Consider the following 14,478-nt stretch of genomic DNA (forward strand, 5'->3'; position numbering starts at 1 on the left):
GATGATACCAGGTTGGCGTTAGCTTATACTAGCTGTACCTTTGTCCCTTACATTGTGCTGAAACTGCTGAACAGTGTTTCATGCAGCAAGACAATTTATCTTGACTAGGCAAACTCTTGGATGTATTAAGTACTTTCCTTTTTATAGTAAAATTAAGTGATGTAACTTAGTAGCTGACTGGACTATGGAAAGGCTTTGTGGAACTTAGGTGCCACTGAAGTGTAGAAGAATGGTTATAGGAAAATACTGAGTGCCATTTGACAGTAATTCTAAAAACTAATCCCTATCTTATGCTCTTATGTTCAGTTTGTAGAAGACTATGAACCTACTAAGGCTGACAGCTACAGAAAGAAAGTAGTTCTGGATGGTGAAGAAGTTCAGATAGACATTCTGGACACAGCAGGACAGGAGGATTATGCAGCCATCAGAGATAACTACTTCCGCAGTGGGGAAGGGTTTCTTCTAGTCTTCTCAATAACAGAGCATGAATCCTTTACAGCAACAGCAGAATTCCGGTAAGTAGCTTCTTTTCAGGCGAGAACTTAGTTCCTATGTGCCTCTGACAGAGCTTTTCTTAGACTACAGCTCTTTATCCTTTTTCCGTTCCTGTATGGACAATAATGGTGCCAGTCCAGTAGTTCTGTTCTCAAGTAACTGGTAACTAAAACCACTGTATAGAGCCTCCGGCTATAGTTGCCCTCAGCTTAGGGGTACCTCAGGCCAGCAGCAACTTGGGCAAGTAACAGATTCTTGGACTCCTAGAACGTATGTGCTCCAGCCAGTTCCACAGTCTTGGTGAATGTGGAGTTTAATTAACTTGGAGTACTTCTGGAATTAAGTCTACCTTTTGGCTGGGTTTCAGACACTGTTGCTTACTGCTGGAAGCAGGTGCTCTAAGGAAAGGAAGGATTAGCCTCTGCTCTCAGGTGTGGATTGGTGCCAAACAAGGGTTGGCAGCCAAGCAGTACTATTGTGGGCAGACTTATTCCTAGAAAGACATGCAGTAGTAGTAAATGCTTCCATTTTGTTCCCAGGATTAGCTGCTCCGATGTAAAAATTGGCAAAAGACTGAGCACAGAAACCGCTTGTGCGGTGTAAAAGAAAATCAGGGGACGTAATCCTCTGTTCTGCTCTCAGTAGAGGATTCATGTAGGCAGGTTCTTCAGGGGATGTATTCTGACCTTCACTTGCTAATAGCTATTGCCTCAGTAGAGAAGGTAATCTGGAGACTCCCTAGAACAGCTGTGCAACCTGGAATGAAACTTTGCAAAACATAAGGAAAGTGTTACAAGTTCCCTATGTCCTCCAGAATAGGAGCTCTTTAATGATCGGTCTGGCTTAGGCGCACTTTGCTCTAGTGGTACGGGATACTTAAGGAAATGTCTACTTTGCTTAGCATTAGCACTTAGACTTATTTCTAGAGTTTTTTTTAAAGCTGCAGCTAACTTTCCCACGCTCTGGGACAGTCTAGGTTCTGGATGTTTTAAATCCTTCCAGCAGTGCTAGGAGACTACTGAATCCCTCATTAAGAGGGATGAACGTGTTCCTTTGTCGCATAATGCTTCTGTGACTTTTGCCAGATTTTAGAAAGATCACAGGCTTCTAGGGCACTTTAGCAGAGCTATTCTGCTCATTTTCTTCTGTTTGAAGGACTTAAATGGACTAAAGAGTTGAACTTCTGGGCTGCAGAAGTCAGTGTTCAGACTATTCCCGATGCAAGGTGGAGGGAAAAGGCCTCTCAAAAACAGGAGGAGAATGAGATATTTCCTGGAAGTACTTGGCTTGAGGTTTTGCTTAAGCAAAATCAAAGCCTTAAGCCTTGGGCTTAAACACTCCTTTTCATCTCAAGGTTATCTCTCCTTTTTTTGTCAGACTTCTGTAACTAGTGAACTGTGTAGGTTCAATATTCTAGCACAACTAAACAACAAAACAGCAGGCAATGCTTGCCTTGAAAGTGAGTGACCTAAAAGCTTTGAGATGGGGAATTGCCTACTCCTCAATAGTTCAGAGGTGATCAAGGAGTGGAATTAGCTAAATGTAATTTTTAGTTGGGCTGACATCTAATAATCAGCTCCTTGGAAGACCTTTCCAGGTTCAGGGAGGAGGGAAGTAGGTATGAGTTGTCAACATCTTGGGCTAAACTATTGATTAGTGTTATTGATCCTCTAACTTCTAACATTCTTAAAGTATGAATAAGTTGAATGTTGAACTGTGGGTTTATTTTAAGCCTTGTTAGCTCTCCTGCTGATGCTGTGCATTCGGTGTTTGCTTTCAATGCCTCCACAATCTGAAAATGTGTGAAGGCACTGTTGAATGTAACAGTGGATTGTCTGCTTCTTCAGTTTTAACACTGTATTTTAGACTCTCATGAACTCTATATGTTCATTCAGCTGTTTTGTGGATAGAAAATGCAAGCATCTAAAGTGATTTTTTAAGTCAGTGGGATGAAGAAGGTGGTAGCACCATGCCTGCATTGGCCCTTGTTCATAAGGAAATGAAAGGCAAACTAAGAATAAGTGCACACTGGTACAGCTTTTCCAGAGTCTTAAATGGACAGCAGCATGTGTCAATCTGGTTTCTGGCTGTGTTTCAACTCCCATAATAGCACAGACTTTAAGACTAGCATGCAGCATGGCTCTCAGCTTACTTTCCCAGGTGCTGACAGGTTCTCTTCAAATGACAAAGGGTGCCTTGATAATACTAATTGCAATTTTTTTCATGGAGGTTTCAGCAAAGGAAGATTGCTAGTCTTCTAGCTCAACGCTACTCAGTAACTCTCCCCTTGTACAAGGGTTAGGTGGCCATTAATAATATTTTTGCAAGCTGTGTATGCTTTTCCCAACCTACTGGCTTGGCAAAGCTTTGATGCTTCCTAGGCTTATATTGAGGTGGGATGTAGCTTGGAAACTGAAGACAGTTGCCAAGCATTAAGCCGCAACTTGGCAGATGTGGCACTCGCACTTCTTTTTCATTCAGATGTGAACTCCTGCTGTGAATTGCTGTTCTGCTATACAACTTTACCTTATTAAAACCTGGGTAGCAGACATTCCAACTAAATGGTAAAACAGCCTTTCTGGAAACCTGAGCCTTATATTGGTGTAAAGCCTATAGCATCAGTGTATTAAACTTGGAATTGTTTAAAAACATGCATGTTCAACTAGAAAATCTTGAGTACTGTTATAAACACCTGATGTAAGCAGACCACGCAATCCACTCCTGATAAGCATGGGTTTTTGCTGCTGCTGCTGCTACTAACAGATTTTTTTTTACTTTGAATACGTGACGCATTAGGGAACAGATCCTGCGTGTGAAGGCTGAAGAGGATAAAATCCCTTTACTGGTAGTAGGAAACAAGTCTGATTTGGAAGAGCGCAGACAAGTGCCTGTAGAAGAGGCTAGAAGCAAGGCAGAAGAGTGGGGTGTGCAGTACGTAGAGACCTCTGCCAAAACTAGAGCAAATGTAGATAAGGTAAGACAAATGACTTGCTTCTGTTACAGTAATGTCACTAACTTGTTTAGTTGCTGAGTGACTAATTCTTGGTGTGTTTGATGTGTTTTGTTTTTTTCCCTCTTCTCCTGGGACTATAGCAAGTCCATACTTGATCTTCTGAAAGTGTAGGTTATCCAATTTGCTCAATGGACTATGTTAACTTAAGCAAATACCTAGCTTAGAGGAGCTAGAGAACCAGTATAAGTTAGTACTATTTTCTTATTTTAGCTGTTTGTATCTGAACCAACTTTTCAATAGTACATTGGGTAGATAGGTGTAAGGACTGCAAGAGTGTGCAAGAGGACCACAAGTTTTGTCTTGTTTATTGACTGTGTCTCATTATAATAATAGCAAGTCTACAAGCTATAGATGCCTATGAAATTGTTTTCCTTCCTCTCTTCAGAGCTACATATGGCGTGGCTGATGTTAAACTTTTTTTGCTTTTGCTGAGACTGCTCAGAGTAGTAGAAGACTTCTTGCTGTGTCCCTGTCCCATTTTATGACTTGTCTGTATTGGTCTGGGGTCTCATCATTCTCATGTGTTTCTGCTGCTGGTTTCTTGAATAAACCTTGCTTTTGTGGGAGTTCCTGAAGAAAAAAATAAGCTATGACTATTCAGTGTTGATCCAGTAGGAAAAACCAACAGTTTCACACCTCCTGCTCGTTCTGTGTGTTGTTGGGGGTGTCTTGAAAAAGAAGATATCCTTTACTTCACCAATCCACCAAAGATGGTGTGAAACTCCTACTGTTGGGTCTCCTAAGGAGTCCAAAGGCATGGTTTGGTAACCTGCATCTGTTCTGTTTGAGGATTACAAATTGTAAATCTTTCTCTTTGGACAGAACATAGGCAGCTAGCCAGATTTCATGTGTAAAGTTAGCACTTGTGAACTGCTTCCTATTTCTCTTAATTTGTATTAATTCACTGGTAGAAGTGCTCTTGGTACATAACTTATCTTATGGGAACTCCTGACTTCTCTCACTCCGGATAAAATGGCGCATAGAAAACTTTTGAGACCTTTTGGTTATAAAAGACATGGCATAATTCAAATCTAGTAAGGAAACATTCTGACTTGTGGGATATCACTGGGAAGTCAGACTGTCAGATATAAAGATGGAATGATATAGTAAAATATGAGTACCTGAACTCAAACTTTGCGTATGAGCTGTCTAATATGACCAAAAAGTGCTTAGCCCACTCCTACTAAACTGACCAAAAAGTGCTTAGCCCACTCCTACTAAACTCTCTGATCAGTTGAGATTAACAGGAATATGGCTGTATATCTGCAGTGCCCTAGCATCTGTTTTGAAAGGTATAGTGTTCTAGACCTACTCTCAAGTCTTCTAGGTCTTGTGTGGCATATCAGTTTTCCTTGGTATAATAAAATAATAAACATTGTTTTTTCTCTAAGTCACATTCACAGCCACTGTGATGATTAAATATTGGCAGTGTGGCAGAATAAGAGACTTCTAAGAGAAGGTTTTTAATGTTAGAAAGATCTTATTTCTGATCAGTAGCAAGATCTTGTTTCCAAATATCCAAGAGCTGGGTAGTTCTCGGTTTTAAAAAGGCAAACTCTGTGGAGCAACACTAAGCTTTTGCTGTTTTGTAGTGCTGAAAAGCATAGTTTCCTAATGCCTCTCTACAGTGAAACAGCTGTTGTATCTTACTGGTGGTATGTGTCTAGACATCAGATTTGCAGAAGTAAAAATCTTCAGATTTTATAGTGAGAACTTCATCTGAATAATCACTTTTCTCTGAAAAATCTTTCTTATACAGGGGCTTGAGAATTTTCTGTGCCCTGACATTGTTACTTTAATGGTGCGTCCCAGTTATAGAACAAGCAGAATACTACTGAGAAACATATGCACTTTTAACTACCTGAACAGGACTGGCTTAAGTAATTTGCCTAGTTAACACATGAGATGCCTAGCTGGGAATATTTTAGGGACAAAAGTTCTCATGAACCCTGAATGCTACTGCATATTGTTTTCCGACAAGACTGATATTGAATAAAAGCCTCTTGAAACAGGCTACTAAATGAGTTAGTAGCCAGGTAAGACTGTCCCGCTCCTTGTACTGCACAATTGTGATGCTGCTACATCAGTGTATCTTGTGCTACATCCTAATTTTTGCCTGATATAGTAGTCTGTATCTGCTTTCTGCTAGCAGAACTTGTTTAATCTTTCTTTTTCTTCTTCTCCAGGTATTCTTTGATCTAATGAGAGAAATCAGAGCAAAGAAAATGTCAGAAAACAAAGACAAGAATGGCAAGAAAAGTGGCAAGAACAAGAAAAGCTTTAAAGAAAGATGTTGCTTACTGTGATGCTTGGGAACTGTAAATATCTACAGGTGGCATGGATAAGATACCACTAAAGATATAGGGCTGGATTCATGAAAGGAAGTCTGTATTGACTCCCTTATCTCTTGCTTTGCATATCACACCTTCAAAATGTGAAAACAGAACTTTGAAACCGTTTCTGGTATCCAACAAAATCTATGACTACTTGCACAGAAATGGGCTCTGTCTTCCCAATGTCTTTCAAGGCTAGATATATACTGAATCTCAGAACTACAATAATTCTGCTTGGTTATACAAAGTACTTTCGTATTAATTTCGTAGTATATTTTAATGTTTCTCTGAATGTTTTTTCTCTTGAACCTCTACTGGCCTTAAAGCACAGCTGTTCAGGTTCGAACAATATTTCACTGTCTTTACCGTCTGTTGCAAACTGCAGAAAAGCTAGATGACATCTGGTAAGGGTTTGAGTCCCCATCTTCTGGGGTCACTGATGTCTTACACTGGGATCTGCTGCTTTCCTCTCCATCCTCCATTTAACAAATAGCAACTGACACTTGAGAGGCATTTCTAAATGCAAGTTAACTTTCTTCCTGTTCAGCTGAGTCAATATAGCATTCATGAATCAAGCCTGTGGACTCGATTCAGACTTAGGTAATGCAGCAATTGGTATTTAATTACTGGCTAGGTGCATTCCCCGCTGGTCTGTTTTCTCATCCTTAAGTTAGTGTGGTGTGGGGTGAGAAAAATGACTGTAAGACCTTCTTTGAAAGGAATTGTATTGCCACCATCTCCTTGAAATGCTGTCCTGGGTTTCTTCCATATTTTACGACTAGATTCAGTTAAGTTTGTTCTACATCAGTCGTCATTCTCCTCCCTGGTACTGGACTAGTGTAAATGGAAGTGTTGATTTCATCTGTCTTTATGTTGCAACATTTGTGGTCATGCTGGAGAAGTGGAAACTTACGCATCTCTCTTGGTGAATATGAATACTCTGAAGAAGATGGGTCACATCACACAATCATAATCTGGAGTTAGTGAGGCGTACATGCTACCTCTCAATGATCAGTCGGCTAGTGAGTTGCACGGTGTCAAAAAGCAAGTGAAGTTAAGCAGTTGCCACATCTGTTACTCACTTAACTTTGTATGTTCTGTTTCTGATGCAGAGCAACCTAGCACATGGAGACACATGTTGTTTTGCTGTCAGTTACACTTTAGTCACGTTTTAATCAACAAAGCCAGCCTAGAAATGGGAGAGAAGTCAGTATTTTAGCACATTATCTTGTCAGCCTACTAAGTGCAGTTGCCAAAAACTTTTGTTGCTATTGCAGAAAGTAACTGTCTCTCCTGATCATGAAGTCTCTCAGTGAATTACAGACTTCTAATTTGAAGAAATAGATGGTTTTAGAAAGTAGCAACTGTACCTTGCTTGTTACCAGATGCTTAAAATCCAGTTACTTGGAAGAAAAACTTGGGCAGCACTAAATTAACAAATATTGTTCCTCCTTGGGGTGAAGGAGAAGCAAATATCGTTCAGTATTTGGTATTGTAACTTGGGGTTGAGAAGCATTTTTAACATGTACTAGATTGCTCTTGTGCATTCTGCCTCTGAACTTTGAAAAGAGTAAGATGTGTTAGATATTAGAGCCTCTGTTGGTCTGAGGTTTTGCAGGGACTTATCACAAACTCATTGTCTTCCATAACTAGTTCTCCTTGTCAGGCAACTCATTGGATTGGGGAAACTGTACTAAATAAAAGGTGCTGTAATCTTCGTTCTTGTCAAGTTAAATTCCTTGGTTATTAGTGTTACCTTATATGCCCGGAAAAAATCATTAACCAAATTTGAAACAAGATAATTAGAATGGCATTACAAAGCCAGACAGTATTGAAGCAGAGGCTGGGAGCCTGCTGGCTTACAGAACTTGTCACTTGAGATTGTATATATAAATGATATAGTTCAAACACTTAACAAGGGCACTTGGAACTGTAACGCTTCTAGCAAAGCTTCCTTTTGAACTTCCATGGATAAAGTCTGTTTGAGTGCATGTTGTGCATACAAGCAAATGAATGTCTACTTCTGGAAGAAGACGGATCACTTAAGTTGGATTTTAGTTGAGGCCTAAAGGTTAAATCCTTAATTAACCTGAAGGAAAAACAACAGTTCAGTTCCCATTACAAGCTTAATAGTTCAGGCCTCTCTGAGGCAGAGTGTAAAATGTGTCTAAAAAAAAAAACTGAATAAGTGTTTTTGCCATATGAATAATGAACTTGGCAAAGTGCACAATGAGCAGCTCAGAGTTGTACAAGTTCAAGAGTCTTGTGTGCTTTGACCTGTGATTTCATTAGTCATAAAGTACCTGACAGTACTTGATAGGACGGATGAAATTCTACTCGGAGCAGTCAGTTTCCTGCTGGTGTCCGTATAGCCTGTGTGCTGTTCTCACTCAGGTTATTTTTCAACTGATAACAGGTCCCCCGCTGAGGTGGGCTTCCTTGGAAGAAGGTGCTTGTCATTACATTACTTGATACTGCAGCTCTTTAGTGTTCTGTGCTTGTCACCTTTTTCCAGAAGTACTAAGCCTGGAGACCAAATATGGCAGCTTTCCAGTATTCCTCTTCTGTGCTTGTGGTAAACAGAAGTTTAACTTCTCAGTGATAGCTGAGAGCATGATGAAGCAGCTACCTTGACTACTTCATAAGCAGGCAAAAAGCTTTCAGACTTCCACCAGGAAGGCAATAAAACTGTTCCCTTGGACTGGAATAGTGCTGCTTCTGCTTCACATGGTGGAAGTGCCTCAATGCATATTCTTCTGAATAAGGGCAGTGGAATTTGAGGGTGAATGACCTCCGAGCTTGCTTGATTGGACATCACTAGATATCAGCATCAAGTTGGGTTGACTGGATTAAAAAAAGGATTGGAGCAGAAATGCTTCCTTCTGGATTTGGAACTCCCTGAGAGCGATGTAAAGGGACCTTTAGCTGCTAATCTAAATGGCTGCTTGCAGCTCAGGTGTATAAAGCGGAGGGAGGGAGCTTAAGCAAGTGTGTGGTGCTGCCTACTAGCTGTGCAGAGCTGAGACAACTGAAGGCTGTGTTGAAGCTGATATAGTAGGTAATTAAAGACCAAGGCTTCACTTTGTCACTGTAATCTACTCTTCTCCCTGGCCTATGGCTATAGGCAAGTAACTAATATTTAAAGCTGGAGGTCATGCAAGAATCAACTGTGCACTTGCACTTAAGCATTCAAATAGTGCTTTTGCATAATGGCTTAGCGTTTAAAAAGTCAGGGAGCTGTTTTCTGCAGGAGAAGTGTAGTCTTTTGTATTTGGCTTAGTTGTGGGTATTTCTTAAGTGCTCTAGCAAGCAGATATGCATGAGACAAGCCACCCTTATAACAGAGGCTAAGTCCTGTATGAAGTTCTGCTTTAAGAAGTAGGTTATACAGCAGGAGCGTGAGGCCAAGTTCTCTTTCTAGAGAGAACATTCCAGATGAGTGTTCAGATAAAGCATAAAGAGCATCTTCAACTATCTATGCCATGTGTATTCTGTAGAGACTAATAAACTCCTTTGTTTTAACTTCTGGGCAAAGTCTTGCTTTAATGAAGAGAGAAAGGCACGTACATTTCCTGGGCATTAAACTTCAGGAAGGCATCAGCAGCCCTCTGAAGTGCCAGTTGTATCCTATCGGGCTAATACAATGTTTTGGAATATTTCAGGTCTAAGGCGCAAAACAGTGATCTGGAATGTAGTAAGAGGAAAAATGTCTTAACTAGATGCTCAGCATACTTTTTAAACTTATCCTGAGTGTTAAGCCAGTGCTGGGATCTGACAGGTCTATCAATCCTTCCTCAAGAGGAGGATACTGTTTATCAATGCAACTCACTCTAGAGCTTATGAGGACGGAAGCTTTCCTTAATTGCTATAAGCATATGTTGCTATGCTCACCTCCTGTTGACTTTATTTGGGGGAAGCAAGGGCGGGGGGCGACAAAAAAAGCTATGATTCTCACCATAATCTCCACACTTCACGGGAATGGCAGGTGCTTCTCTTGGGAGGGGAAGGTGTTATCTCTAACACCAAGAAAGAGGTTTAACATAGAGGAAGTGATTGTGATTGCAAGATTTAATAAACCTGCCTCTAAACCATTTATATTATACTCTACAATACAAATTCTACTTTTTTTTCATTATGTAGCTTCAGAGCTTTGTCTCTAACTTGCACAAATGTTTTTAATGTCTATAAAAGTGGTCATTCTTCATTATCATGCTAATACAATTGATTTGTATTACTATTAATAATAAAAAGGCACCATGTTTGCTTGATAGTGATTTTTTTTTAGGTTTTGTTGTAAGTCTAATCCCCAAAGCTATTGAGCCAGCTAGCCAATGACTTTCAGTTTCCAGAACTAACTTGTCTGTATCAGACTTGTAATAAGATTAATACAGGCTATAGAGAGGGGAGGAGGAGGTGACTTTAAGACTCCATCATTTTTGGACGAATGGTCTGCATATCAGTTTCTGAATCGAGCTGCTACAATAGCTTGAATCAAACTAGTTCAACTTAATTTCCCACAGCCTAATTAGAACCAACAGCTTATGTCAACTGTTAAATGTCAGAGTTACTTTCCTCCCTCCTTCCCTGGTCAGTCTTGCTGATCAAATAGCATAAGTAATGCGATGTAGGTATATTGATTCCTAGTTTCCTGAGTATGCCAAACAAGATCCTCTGTACAGGTCTGTGATGAACAAACTTCGGTAAGGAAGCTAACGTTTCTCTGAGGCAGGATGGTTGTTCAGCTGCTTGCAGACTCACTCCACTGTTAAATCCCATTTCTATGCTATTTTTGAAAAAGTGATTCATAGCAAACTGGATGCAGTTTTTGCTGTCATACAGGTGAGAAGTGGAACATCTCTTTGCTGATGCACTTCTGGCCAACAGTTACAGCAATCTACATAGTCTTGCTTATGTGGTGCTTGCCTGGTGCTGGTGCTTCGGGTTGCCACGTTGGTTTACGTAGCTCTCCTTTCTGGTGAATCTTTTTTCTGAAAGTCCAGCAGAGAGGAAGGGGTGCATGAAAAGTCTTATTTAGGAAGTCGGAGGGGGTTCTGGAGGCAACTTGTGCTATGTAGCTATGGCTAAAGCCTAGAATGAAACCCTTTCCTTAATATCGGCTGTGAATGCTCATGAGGGGTAAGTGTTCTGTAAGCTACAGCAATGTACAACTGGAGAATGATTGTATACATATAGCCCGACTTCTGCCTTTGTGCTTGCCTATATTCTGCCTTTACCCAAACACTTTTCTGACTGCTGTGGTTTCTTCTGTGTGCAAAACGCTGTCCAGGTTCCTGGGCTGGTTTCTGGAGGTCTTCCTGAGAACTGCTGGCTCCATCTTGTGGCTTTCAGAGTTAGAAACTCTACCATGGAGAGGGGCTGTTCAGCATGCTCAGGCAAGCATACGCATAGCTGCTGCTAATCTGCTACCTGAATTACACGTGGAAAACCATGCTAACTAGATTCCTCCGTTCTCGTTGCCCTGCTGCATGATTTTCTTGTGCAGTAAGAGTCCTTGTTCTAAATTAAAGGTTTCATTTTGCATGCAAATGCTGACATTAATTCTTGCCTAAACATTCTAGTGCGTAACAGAACATCCAGTTTCTCATGAGGATGGTGGCTTTACGATTTCTATGGCATTATACCAGTTTGCATTGCAAGTGTAAGTTTGTTCTGCTCACTGAGCACTGATTTGCATGCCAGGAAGAATACTTATTGTTCAATGGGACTATGCGGTATTTCACAAAACATTTTGTTTCTAGGGGTAACTAAAGATGCTGGTGTTACTTTGCCATATAAAGCCTTAATTGTGTAGGGGGTGGGGGAATATCCCATTTAAAATCCCCTCCCCCCAGTCTCTCTTCCCCCCAAGTACAAACTACTCGGTGTCTGCTGTGGAAATGGGAGCTACTAGGGAAATGCCAGTAAGTGGCCCCTTATGCCATGTAACTCCAGAGGGGCTGGAGATAAAATGCTGGTGTAAGACTGGGCCCACATGCTCTGGAGTTGCCTTCCTGATAAAAATGATTAATCTCCAGAGTTCGCAGCAAGTTCTCTTCAGTGTTACTTGGCTTTGAGGCAGAGTCATGTTTTTGATATAATCAGTTTATAGAGTTTGTTTTTAAAGTGTAGTGTTTAGGCTATCGGAGTTTTTATGCATGTTGGCTTCGTAGGCCAAATACCAGAACTCAAGGACAAACTTGTGCATACATGTAGCACTGAAAGACAAGGAAACTTGCTCCTTACTGCTTAATAGTACCTCTTTTTTTCTTTCTTTTTTTTTTTTAAAGGAAAACACATGCAGCAAACTGAACTTGTTGTTTAGATGAGGGTTGCTCAACCTGTAGTCTGAGTGCTCTGTGACACCATTACCTGCATCACAAAGTGATGGTGTTGGACTTCTATATGTATCGCCAAGGAACTGGGGACTAGGGGAAGGAATTATTGTTCAAAACTAGCCAAATTCTTGCTCGTTTCTAAATGGAAATCATCATGCCAACATTGCCCAAGATTGCCTGTAGTTTCACTCCTAAAAGTCTGGCTGGCTCTTCAGTTTTAGGAAGGCTGAAGAAAAGCTAAGAGAAATGCTCCCAGTCCTAGTGACAGAGGCGAACCTCCCTGACAAAAGGACTGCAGTGGATCCTTGGCCAGAACAGTGTGATTCGGAAATCAGAAGTTAAACTTCACTTCCTTTTTGGTAGGTGGAGCTATGAAAAGCGAAGCCTACCAGTTTGCTGAACAGACACCTTCAGGGTGGATTAGGTCTTCAGTTTTAAATACAGCTGCTCTTCTAATTAGCACCCGGGTCAGTGCTGTGGAAGAACCTCTTCTATTCTGGGGTCTCAATTTTCTTTTCTTTATAGGTCTGCTTTGTTCTGTATTCTTAAAAGTTCAACTTTACCTCCAAGGTTTAAATCTTACTGGTCCTACTTACATTCAGGTAACTTAACTAGACATTAGCCCTTCTTTCCTTTCACACCTGGTGACTGTACTCGACTTAGGTGCTCAGCAGTGCCACTGGGTGTCAGTGATTTCGGTCACTTCCCCAAGTATGGTCATCTGCCAAATTTCAGCTCTGAAGACTGCATGACAATGGAGGATGAATCAGATTATGGGAGAAACAACTACCTGCAGATGGATTATTAGCATTGGGAGAGCTGTTTCCTACCTGAGGAAGAGTAGCAGAGCAGGTGATTTGTCTGTTCCTGCAGCCAGGTTAGAGCTTTCTCATGTGGTACCTTGAGTAAATGCATTTGAGTGATGATGGTAGTGCAGCAAGCAGTTGTGGAGCAGAGGGTAAAGCCGTGCCCATTTGTGTTGTTTGGCTTCACCTTCCCCTCCTCCCTTTCCCTGCCTGAACTGCATGGAGGGAGGAGGGCAGGCAGAGCTTCTCCTGCGTGGGAATAAAGGCCATATTTGCAGCTTTGCCCTGGGAACTTGAAAACCATAAGTCAGGCCTCCAAAACTACGTTTGATTTAGAAATAATGAGATGCTTTAGAAAATGAACTTGGAGTTCTCTTTCACAGTCTTTTTGTTTCCAAGCCTTTTGAGCGCACTTGCTTCACGTTTGCAAGCTTGCGTTCTGCAACAATGATGGTAGAAGTATCTTTTTTTCAATGAAAACAAAGATGTTCTTATGCTTGCTGATTCCAGCACCTGGGGCATAAATTTTCAAATATTGTGGCGTTTAGAGAGGAGTGGAGGCAGGACACACAAAGCACTCAACTTTTAGCCCTTTTTCCACTGGGTCACCATCCTCTGCAGTTGGAATCTGAAGGATTGCAAAAGCTGAAACATAAGGACCCCTTGTTGGTGGTCCTAGTGTCTGTCTTGGCAGCTTGCCAGGAGCCCAAGGGATGCTCTTAATTTTCTTTATTCATTAGCATATTTTTAATCAAATGCATCAAACCACAATGTTTCCACACGTCTCTCCCATGGCAGATGAACAAAAATAGGTCAGTGCTCAAATGCACATTTAACATGCTGCAGTTCCTCAGTTCACTCCTCTACTGAGGTTACAGTCAGAGGACATAAGATGATTTGTCCTCTGCAGCTTGTGAAAACTTCTGATGAAAAGGCTTCCCTTTTTTTCCTGAAAAAGGAAAGCAATATGGAACGTGTCCGTGATACAGACCTCGTTCCATCCACTGCCCAGTCAGAGGGCAGGGAGACCTGCCTCTGAATTCTCTCCAACTTTGCTTCAAGTTTAGAGCATTTATTTAATGTTAATTTCCAGTGAACAGTCAAGCAGGTGCAGTGTCCAGGGCTGAATTCCCTGGCCCTAATGAAGTTTCAAGACTGCTTACACCTAGTTTAATAATAGGTTTTTTGCATTCTTGTCACCTGTAACCTACCTTCATATACCTCATGCTGCCAACCCATCTCTCTAGCCAGGCAAGGAAAATGTTGCAGTGTTGAGATCATGTTCACACTTGCAGCTGAGACATGTCTTGCCTTGTTTCTTATCTCCGAATTGTTCATAGCAAGAGCTAAGTAAAAATTACTCTTCATGTTTTTTACATGAGCTTTCAAAGTTGGTTACACTGTTCTGGGTGGGGTAAATATTGCATCAACACCAAGTTAAAACTTAACTTTTGTTCTTTTTTGGAAAGAGATGGGGATATACGTTCCAGAGGAAT

The 14,478-nt window shown here is 41.0% G+C and overlaps 1 protein-coding gene across 6 annotated transcripts in view; it reads left to right on the forward strand.

Annotated features, from left to right (window-relative positions):
• The window catches only part of RALB (RAS like proto-oncogene B), a 52,337-nt gene extending 42,228 nt beyond the window's left edge, over positions 1 to 10,109 (forward strand). For all 6 annotated transcript variants that reach the window (XM_068949021.1, XM_068949020.1, XM_009667838.2 and 3 more), the window contains 3 exons: positions 307 to 515; positions 3,292 to 3,469; positions 5,695 to 10,109. In XM_068949021.1, the coding sequence (XP_068805122.1) occupies positions 307 to 515; positions 3,292 to 3,469; positions 5,695 to 5,814 (507 nt within the window). In that variant the 3' untranslated portion in view covers positions 5,815 to 10,109. The remainder of the gene's footprint in view (positions 1 to 306; positions 516 to 3,291; positions 3,470 to 5,694) is intronic.
• Positions 10,110 to 14,478: the final 4,369 nt, after the last annotated feature.

Source organism: Struthio camelus, chromosome 6 (assembly GCF_040807025.1).
Source record: "Struthio camelus isolate bStrCam1 chromosome 6, bStrCam1.hap1, whole genome shotgun sequence".
NCBI lineage: Eukaryota > Metazoa > Chordata > Aves > Struthioniformes > Struthionidae > Struthio > Struthio camelus.